The 10,389-nt window shown below is 37.8% G+C and overlaps 2 protein-coding genes across 2 annotated transcripts; both read left to right on the top strand.

Moving 5' to 3' along the window:
- Positions 1–818: 818 nt before the first annotated feature.
- LOC122066992 (pathogenesis-related protein 1B-like) lies at positions 819–1,498 on the top strand. Its single transcript, XM_042630831.1, has one exon. It carries the CDS (start codon positions 932–934, stop codon positions 1,466–1,468), a length of 537 nt encoding a protein of 178 aa, XP_042486765.1. The 5' UTR covers positions 819–931; the 3' UTR covers positions 1,469–1,498.
- Positions 1,499–8,550: 7,052 nt separating this feature from the next.
- On the top strand, positions 8,551–9,909 carry LOC122066994 (homeobox-leucine zipper protein HAT22-like). Its single transcript, XM_042630835.1, has 2 exons — positions 8,551–9,257; positions 9,347–9,909. The coding sequence occupies exons 1-2, from the start codon at positions 8,820–8,822 to the stop codon at positions 9,728–9,730; spliced, it is 822 nt and encodes a 273-aa protein (XP_042486769.1). The 5' UTR covers positions 8,551–8,819; the 3' UTR covers positions 9,731–9,909.
- The last annotated feature ends 480 nt before the right edge of the window (positions 9,910–10,389 follow it).

The raw sequence follows: 10,389 nt of genomic DNA, 5'->3' as shown, positions 1-10,389 counted from the left end.
TAGCTAAATATTATAATCAAGTGCAAAAGTCTGAATCATTGGGAATTTATGCTGCGACGGATTTTGGGAGATAAAAAAAAAACAATGACCACCACCATTTAAATGGCATTGGTTTTTTCAGACTCACTAACTCCGTGAAGGTATTTTCTTGCATTGCACAGGAATGAATAAAAATATCTGATTAGTTAAGTTTATTTTTCTTTTTGAAAGGTTTTTAAGTCACCCACTCACGATGAATTGACATTATGCATGACCAGTAAATTTCATCATTAAATCACACCGCTATTGATAAAGGCTCAATACCCTTTTTACGGTCAAATCAAAGGGTCAAATTCCATGATTGAAGAAATTCTATTTTCATCATGAGCGAATGAAAATTTTTCTTTTTCTGATAGCTAGCTGAAGAAAACTTGATCCTACTTTTTCTTCTATAACCCAAAAAGAGGGGAAAAGAATTCCGAATCATCATTGCAAACATTACCTATAATATTTAACAGGCCATGTGTTCCTTATCTCGTAGAGGGCATGGTGAGACTAGCAACCAATATCTATTAAGTAGAGTTATCCAGTAAAGCAATAGATGATGTAGCAACGAAAAATGAAATGTAAAGGATATTCCATTGGTTTGGGATGCTTGTACTTCTACTTATGTGGATGTTATGGAAAATAATTTATTTAATTTTCCCACCACCCATCCAGATAATTATCAGATAAATTTTTCTATGAATTTTCTCGTCAGTGGATAAAGGTTGCTAACTGGCATGCAATAACGACCTGAAACAGGAGAGCAACGACTTTGTTCTTAAAATGGTACTACTCTAAACTTAGTGGTAACAGGTTGGAACTTCCTCAAAAAGGACTTTGGCCTTCTCTCCAAGGCAGCTGCCAGCAACTATATATTTGTGAAGGACAAATATATCATCTGAAGAACATGGCTGCTACCTCCCTGACGACCCTTCGGTTACTGCAACTACCGCTGCTAGCTGCTATGGGCTTGGTGGTGGTCGTGGTAGTCGTGGTGGATGCCCGTCCTCCTCCTCTAGTGGCTAACTTCGAAAAGGAAATGGTGGAGGAACACAATAAAGTCCGTAGCTCAATGGGGATAAGCCCATTGACATGGAATGCGACCGTGGCAGCATACGCAGTGGGATATGTGAAGCAGAGATCAAGAGATTGCGAACTCGTACACTCCAAAGGACCATACGGGGAGAACATCTACTGGGCCCAAGGCACTGAGCTAGAGAACGCCGCAGCTGCCGTGAAAATGTGGGTAGATGAAAAGAGAGACTACGACCACGCCACCAACTCCTGCATCAATGGGAAGCAATGCCTCCATTACACCCAGGTTGTTTCAAAGAGGTCTCAACAACTGGGCTGCGCCAACGTCAAATGCACCAATAACAATGCTTACTATGTCGTCTGTAGCTATGACCCTCCTGGCAACATAATTGGACAACTCCCTTACTAATTAATTAAAGAGATATTCCATATATGCTAATTATGTACATTCATGAATCAGAATACATGCCCATTGGTTATTTAGGTATGGTGATATCTTCTTTAATTACTCTTGAAAATACAAAACAATGCACATCTTTTCTCTTTTTAAGGTTATTTTGAGATGAGAAAGAAACCCAACAAGCAAATACAAATTGGGCTCCCAAGTAACTTCTATTAAAACTTAAGTCAAAGATTTTGGCAGTCAAAAAAAAAAAAAACCATATGTTTATTATCGATACCCAATCTGATACCATAAAAGATTTCAAGGTGATTGATACGCAATCCGATACCATGCACTAGATTCTTAGGAAGCTCTCATAATCCTTGGAGAGCTAAGTCTTCACAAAAAATTGCTGAAGTTGGATAAAGTGGGTCCATCACAACAAGAACCATATGTTTATGATCATCAAGGATAAGGCATTTCCCAGTCCCTTGCCTTCGGCTTAAACACATCATCTGAGCCTGTAGGGAAGTCATGGCGTGAGGGTTTTTATTTTTTTTTTGGCTTAATGTATAGTTTGAAATTGGTTCAACCCAACTCAAACCAGACTAAATCGATTGATTGTCATCCCTAGCTGTAGAGTTCGTAATCTCTGTACACTTATGCACATACATACATAAGCTAGGATTCTTGGCACTTGATAAGATAGACTGGCCATTCCATTATGCTTCACGCCTCTATGGTTCACAAGAAGTTAACTGGATTAAGGCAGTAGTGATTTTAAGATAGAAAAAGAAAATAATAGAAGAGAAATAAATTTTAGGTGATTCTGTCATGGAAAATGTCTAGGGGATCCTAAGGTCACCGATCCAAAGGAAGCATTCTGTCCCAGAGAGGCATTCGATGTTTGGACACTGATTGGGTCCTTCCAACCATCAAATGCTTCTCCGGATGACTCAATCACTGAAGAGGATCCAGATCCCTGAAAGGAAATCGCATTTGATTGGATTTTTTTAGAATTAAAATCTCTGAAAAGAAATATTTAGAGAATCCAACCCAAATGTTTAATGTTGAGAAAGCCATGATCGAAATAAGTAGATACCAAGTTATGTAGTACTGCATTCCAAGCATTGGTCATCTTCTATTAAGAGATCGCACTCACGCTAAAATAGCCACGCCTCTAATTTAGCTTTGGTCTATGTTGTTCATCATTATTTGCCAACCTCATTCTCATAATCACATATATAATCCTTATAATCTTTCCACTTGTTCACAAAATATATCCCATCCATTTTTCTATAAGTGTGTATTCTACCTCCTCATAATCATTATCTTCAATGCTAAGGCTGTATGGTTAAAATGGGAATGACAATAAATTTTTTTGTTTCAGCACATCATATTTAAAAAGGTTGAGAATATGAATGGGATGGTAAAAATACATCCAAATATTTCGAAAAAACGAAGAAGAAGAAGAAAAGAAAATGGATGATATAGGCTTTAAAATACGGAATCAAAGAAACTGGTGATATACATAATTAAATTTTGAGACATAAGCATAAATAATAATATTTTTATTTTAAAATGAATTAATTAAATATTAATATTTGACGTGGCAAATAAACATAAATAATTTTTTTCAAAATCAAGATTTAATTTTTTTTCTCTAATATATTTTTCACTGGAAAATAAAAACATAAACTCATGTTTAAATTTTAAAATGCTTGCTTTTATGTCTGTGTATTTTGTCGAATCATTAGATTCAAATCTGAAAAAAAAAAAGTTGTTTAAAATTAAACATGTGGCGCGCTATTTATATGGATCATTGGATTGGATAAAAAAAAAAAAATATTCCTTCACTTGAGAGTTGAAAGAATTCCTTCACCACAAGTGATGTGATCCTGTAACTAAATTCTTGTGTCATCGTTTAACTTCCAGCCCGCTTTTGGTACAAACTTGAAAATATCTATTAATCAATGGTGAGGAGATTCCAGTGGCGAACATAAATTGGGTTCATATAAATTTGGTTCCTTAACGAGGCAAAGTGCTAACTGGTTAATTTTTGTAAGACCCATCCACAAGGGATTAGAGATCATCTTCATTAGGGGTATCAATTTTAGGCCCGTATGCACCAACAGACCTAATCAGGGAAAACCAAAATCGGTGTGACTTGTTTATTGAATTTGTTTGGCTCAAGCCTAAAAGAAGAGAACATGTAATTAGAATTCATCTTTTGTAACTCTGTCAGAGTAAGATAGGCTTCTTCCAACTTACCCTTGATCACAAGAACCGTAGGATGGGCAGGTCAATCTGGCAAAGTGAGATTCTTTTGTCCAGCGGGACCCGACTAATATTAGCCAATACAAGCGTGCTACCCAATGGGCACCTGACTGATTAATAATAGCCTGGCTCACCCCAATATGTTTAAAGTCCGTTTACAGCCAACTTAAAGCTCTGTACTGACACATTTAAAGCCTGTTTATCATCCGTTTAGAAATAAATGTCTAATTAACATATTTATGGACCATTTAAGTCTCATTTATCCCGATTAAAGATTGGTACTTAACCAATTGTTCATAAATGGGACCATCCCTAGTCCATGACGATTGATTACTTAAACATGCCATGATCACCGTGTAGGATTCTAAAAGGAAAACCCCAATTATGCCCGACCCGACCGATTGACATTCCTCTCCATCGAGAAAATTGATGTATTGTCCCATAATGAAAGATAGAACATGATTACAGATTAGACCACCTACAACACTTCTTGGCCAGACTGCGCAAAGTTGCCAGGTTTATGATTGAATTTTGATTCGTAGTTCTGCAATTTGCAGACCCAAGATTCGTTTTAAAGTCTAGTCAATTCGTCTGATTATTGACATTAAATTCGATAGTTTAATTTGGAGATCATCCAGATTCACCAGGCTTTTGTTACATGTGTTTGTAAATCCTTACTTGTAACTAGGGTGTCAATGGGTCAATGGTTCAGTACTCCAGTTTTGAGCGGGTTGAACCAGTCTTGGTCACAATTGGGTCAAATCGAAGCCAACCCAATAAGGTGAGAATCGGTTTTGGAATCAGTCCAATTCAATTTCAGATTTGTATTGGGTTGAGCTAATGGCTCTTACCGGTTCATTATCAGGTCGATTCGTTTTTTCATATACTTATAAACACTATTTTTTTTTAGTATATTATTTTTCAATTTTTATGGAATTTGATTCTATTTTCTATTGGTTTAGATTTCAGTTATTCCAGTCAATTTTGTTTCTAACAGTTTCATAAACACCCAGACCAAAACCGGCCCACAAAGGATTCAGGTTCAGTTCTGTAAGGGCTGAATCGGTCGACTCCGGTCAAACCAACTGGTTTAGGATAAATTTACTTGGATGTAATTAACTTGTTTAACTGAACTAAGTGCATCCTATGAACATATTGCATGTACTTGATTCTTTTCTCTAGAGAGAGAGAGAGAGAGAGAGAGAGAGAGAGAGAGAGACCAAGTAAACCTAATGTAGAAGATGCTTCACCCATATATGTTTAAAGGAGAAAGATTTGAGGGCTTCATATTTACTATTGAGGTCGTGAATGAGCAGTACTTTGTGCAGTGCAGCTTGAGTCTTGAGCACGTTCTCTTACCATTGGGCATAGGCTTGGCTTGGATTCCTTTTAAAACGCTTATCTTTCAAGTTAAGCTAGCTTGACAAGATTTGCCAAGGCCTCCATCGGCTGGGTTCATCACCACAAAATGAACCTGTGGTGGCCCTGATTCATATGGAGCAATCGAGGTTGGGCCCCTAGTGCCCTAACTTTGTGCCACAGGTTAGCCGGCAACCCTTCCATATATTGCTCTATAGAGAGAGAGAGAGAGAGTCAAATATAGTCACCATAGTGGGGTGACATGGGCTCCCCCTCCCTTCACTACTTTCAAACTTGAGGATGATGCCTCCATATTAAAGCCCATCTCACAATTAGTCTGGAAAGAGTCTCAAGTGGGGTAACCCTAAGGGTTTAACTTTTAGAAAGTCGGTGCAATTGATGATGCTCTCTTATGAAATCAAAGAGGAGGATTAATTGTTATATTATTCTGACTACAGTCTAGACAAAGACTTTTCTTCTTCATGTCCAATGCCCTAAAATGATTCTTTTCCTCAACAATACCCAACAGAAAACCTTCCTCTTGCATTATTATTATACACTTTTGTTAATTAGTATCAAGATCATCATATCATTCCTCTCTATTACCTTTCTTGTGATAATAACTTCTCTTCCATAAACACAAATCTAGTAATAATGAAGATAGCGTAGACTAAAATGAAATGAACACAGAACCTTACTATGTAGACAAAAGTCTCTCTTGGTTTCCTTGATTTGGACGGTTGGTATGGAGAGGGACGAAGAAATTTATAAAAAGGGTTGGAAAAGAAAAGACTAAGGAAGGGTTGTGGGGGCTGATCATAAACAAAGTTGAGAGAAGTGAAGAGATCTGACTAGAGAAAGAGGAGCAACAACATCTTCAAAGATGGTCGGTTGGCTGTAAAGTCCTGAGCACATATCATTTAACCTTATCTCCAACTTCCACCTTCATCATTTGCCAACTTCTACGCTCCATAATCATCCCCCACGGAATCAAATACCCATCATACCAAATCATTGGTGGGTCCACGTGCCTAACCCTTGCCCCCTCCGTCTCTTCCCTATTTCACCCCTTTTTACATAGTCAGTATTTCCTTCTTGCTCGACACGTGGCTACCCTACACGTGTCGAGAATATATAAAGGTGATAGTGTTAGTGTGTGTGTGGGTGTCCGGAGAAGGGGGATTTGCTTTATCCATCCAATAATATATATATCCAAATGAGAGATCGGGGATGGCCATAGTGAGAGAACCACCCACTCACTAGCTACTAGCTACCATTGTTTTTAGTGTTGTTTAATAAAGTATAGTTTTCCTTGGCTTCATTGGATGAGGTTGCTAGAGATTAATTAATTAAATGATTAGTTTAAAGTGCACTATTATTAAATTGATCTTGCAATTATTCCCAATCATCCCCAAAAGAGAGTGAGTTGGGGTGAGAATCACCATTAGATAATTGCTGATTTCTTCAATCTACAAAAGTCAATGTCTATCTATTTCCTTTGCTTTCATACTTGTCGACAAAGATTAGGATCGATAATTCTTAAAAGTGCAATAAACAACTCTTTATGGCTATAGATCCTAAATTTCATCCAGAAAATAATATAATTTCACCAATAATTTTATTCTTCTTATCTCCCACATCAAACTTATGCATGCACCTATGTAAGTTACACATTGGTGGGTACTATTGTATTATTCTTCTACATACCATCCAAAAACATGCATGGATTGAATGCGTAAATCATGCTACATATCCCCTCTAATGGCTTATCTATGCTAGTCTCCCTAATTCATGGACTGCTACCTAATTAAAGGGGCATACACTAGAATAAAAAAAAATTATATACAAATATATATATATATATATATCCCCTGCCGCTTCATGTGCCAACACCTGTCTCATTTATTGTCATTTTAAGGATGAACAGGGGTATTTATAGAAATAAAAGAGATATTGTAGGCATATGAACTATACATTCAGGTGAATGTATATACAAAGGATTTAAATTCGAAACGAAAATTAAAAAAATCACACGATGCGAAGATTTGCGTGGTTTGACAAGATTACTTATTTCCACAATGAGATGAGATATGATTTACTATCAACAGAAGAATAGGTCTCACATCTCTCTCAATTATAGAGAATGAATTAACTATAAAATCATAACAACATTATATAGGTACAATTTATCGAAATACCCATATAAAGACCGGTAGCAAGACAACATGGAAGGTGGGAGGCTCTTCAAACCCTATAATCTCTTAACGGTCCTTCATAATCAACCCACAAATCCATGTGTTAAAATAAAATTAATACATCGTACCCAGCAGTTTGCAAGTGCATTTTTTTAAAGGAATATGGTATGCATGAGTCATGCATATATGGAATGGTGGTGATGGGACCAGATGGTCGGTAGATCAGATGTGTCATATGGACTGGCTGCAACTACCATTAATGCATCATCTGTTTTCTTCTAGAGGAAAGAATTGATGAAGAAGGATATCTATGTGTGTTCATTAAGTGTTATTACTTACTTATATGCATATAATAATGGTGAATTCTATTGTTAATTATAGGTGAGCTAGAAAACTGCCCATTAGCGTAGGGGACAAAACATTATTGAATGATGGATGCTTAGTAGATGGATTGAGCAATTTGTCCAAAACACTAGACATCAGCTTTCTACTTAAGCAAAGATCCGGATTCTCATTTATTTTGAATTATAATGCAGAACCATAATTACCCTTTGAAACTTGTATGGTGCCTTCTACCTACTTCCCTTTTTCACCATTTCTCTACAAACAACAACAACAAGAAGAACAAAGACACCATGGAAGCATTAATTCTTTAATCCTCTCAAGTGCACATCCCTTTCTAACCCTCCTCCCCTATAACAAAAAAGTAGGTATTGATCACACTAAGTAACTATGAACTTGTATCATCACTAGAGATTAGCTAGCAAGTAGAGAGAGAGAGAGAGAGAGAGAGAGAGAGAGGGTGTGCTTGATGAGGTGGGAAACATTTCGTGTGGTCTGGGACAAGGTGGACACAGATCAAATGGGGGGATCCAATCATGCTCTTTAGCAAGGTTGTTCCCTCTTGAATTGGCTGACATGAAATAATTTGAGAAAAATAACTAACCCATTAATCAACACCACACACATAGCACATTTCCTTTTGATCAAATGAATGACAAATACCATGAATACTGCATGATGTAAACGACATTATTGAGAAAGCAAATAGTGAAATATTTATGGACACAAAGTGGTTACAACGTAAGCCTAAACAAAGCTAATTAAAAGAGAGTTGCCTCATAATATATATGATAAAAATAACACATAAAGAGAGGTTATTGTTTAATAATGAAGATATAGTAACAAGTGAGGACGAGTCATTCTCTTGATGTGTTGTGTGTATACGCACTTCCATGTGAATCCACGCATTCATCTATCCATCCATTACTATTACACATAAGAGAGAGAGAAGAGAGAGAGAGATCTTTCTCCATGGTTGCTTGTCTAGGGCAATAGTCATAACAGTAGTGGGGTTCTCATGGTCAACCTATGTAGAGAAAGAGAGAACCCATATATAAATGGGTATTTGCTTAATTCATCCACCCTTCCAAGTCTTCCACCTCTCCTCCTCCTTCTTATTCACCATTCCCTGCAATCAGACTTGTTCCAATACCTCCAACATATCTCCTTCATCTCCAAGAGTAGGTGATAGGATTTAAGAAGAAATGGGTTTTGATGATCTGTGTAATACAGGCCTTGGCCTCGGGCTTTTGAGCTTTGAGGGGAATAATAATCTTCCCAAATCAGATCTTCAACAACGCCACAAACGGTCCCTAAACTTGTTCCCTCCTTCCCTTACTTTGGCCCTCTCGGACGACAACAATTATCAAGCGGTAGAAGCCCAGATTGACGTGAACAAAGCGTGTGAAGAGCCTACCGATCCATGCCAACACGCTTCTCCTCACAGTGGAGTCTCATCCTTCTCCAACGCAAGCATCAAGAGGGAGAGAGACCCAGGAAGCGAAGAGGTGGAGATTGAAAGGGTCTCTTCCAGAGCCAGCGATGAAGACGATGAGGGTAGTGCAAGAAAGAAACTAAGGCTCACCAAGGAACAATCTGCCCTCTTAGAGGACAGTTTCAGAGAGCACAGTACTCTCAATCCGGTATATACTTTACTTAGATGATCGTTTTCCTTTTTTCTCTTCTCTTGGACGAGTCTTTTCTAAAATGGGTTTTCTTGGATTCTTCTCAGAAGCAAAAACAAGCTTTGGCAAAGCAATTGAATCTGAGGCCCAGACAAGTAGAAGTGTGGTTTCAAAATAGGAGAGCAAGGACAAAGCTGAAGCAAACAGAAGTGGATTGTGAGTTCTTGAAGAAGTGTTGTGAGACACTAACGGATGAGAATAGAAGGTTACAGAAGGAGCTTCAAGAGCTTAAAGCATTGAAACTAGCTCATCATCCACCACTGTACATGCAACTCCCGGCGGCCACCCTTACTATGTGTCCTTCTTGTGAGAGGATCGGCGGTGGCATCGCAGGAGGAGATGGGTCATCTTCTAAGACAAACCCTTTTGGAATAGCACCAAAGACTCACTTCTATAACCCCTTCAGCCATCCTCCATCCGCTGCTTGCTAGATAGCTGAAACAACAAATTCACAATACGCTCTCTTTTTTGGTTCAGGGCTTTGTATTATCTTGTAGAAATTGGAAGTAATTACCTTAATTTTTCTGGTATCTGTAAATGAAATGTAATGGAATATTAATTAAATTAAAGAATATAGATATGTGAATTGAATGAAGTAATTTAATTTTTAGATTTGGAGATTTGATATATCTAGTTACTCTAATTTTATTTCAACATTAAATTTGGGTTTGGGTCCATTTCATGTTGAGAGGAGTAGAAATGAGTAAAGGAGGAGAGGGGTGAAAGAGTGGGAAAGGCCTCACTTGTGTGACCAAGTATATGGATACAATACAAGGAAGAGTTGGTTGTTTGTTGGTTGGGGTGGATTAGGGAGGTGATGAGTGAGATAGTGGGAAACATGATGAGGAGGAATTCAAGAAAAGAAAAAGATAATTTAAGGGGTTGAACCATGAAGATTAATATTGGAGTCGTGTGGGGCAAGGAAGGAATTGAGAGATTTGAGGGAGATGGCGTGATAGTGTCATAACCCACCCTATCTTTACTTGATTTTTACTGGGACCAGTGGGTCATGCCCCCACGTGAGATGTTTCTCTCTCTCTCTGGCTTCTAAACTACACTGTTCTCTCTCCTAGCTCACTCTTCAACGCTG

This window comes from Macadamia integrifolia, unplaced genomic scaffold (genome assembly GCF_013358625.1).
Source record: "Macadamia integrifolia cultivar HAES 741 unplaced genomic scaffold, SCU_Mint_v3 scaffold2658, whole genome shotgun sequence".
In the NCBI taxonomy this organism is placed as follows: domain Eukaryota; kingdom Viridiplantae; phylum Streptophyta; class Magnoliopsida; order Proteales; family Proteaceae; genus Macadamia; species Macadamia integrifolia.
The sequence above is the reverse complement of the archived record's forward strand: the minus strand, read 5'-3'. Positions and strand labels throughout refer to the sequence as shown.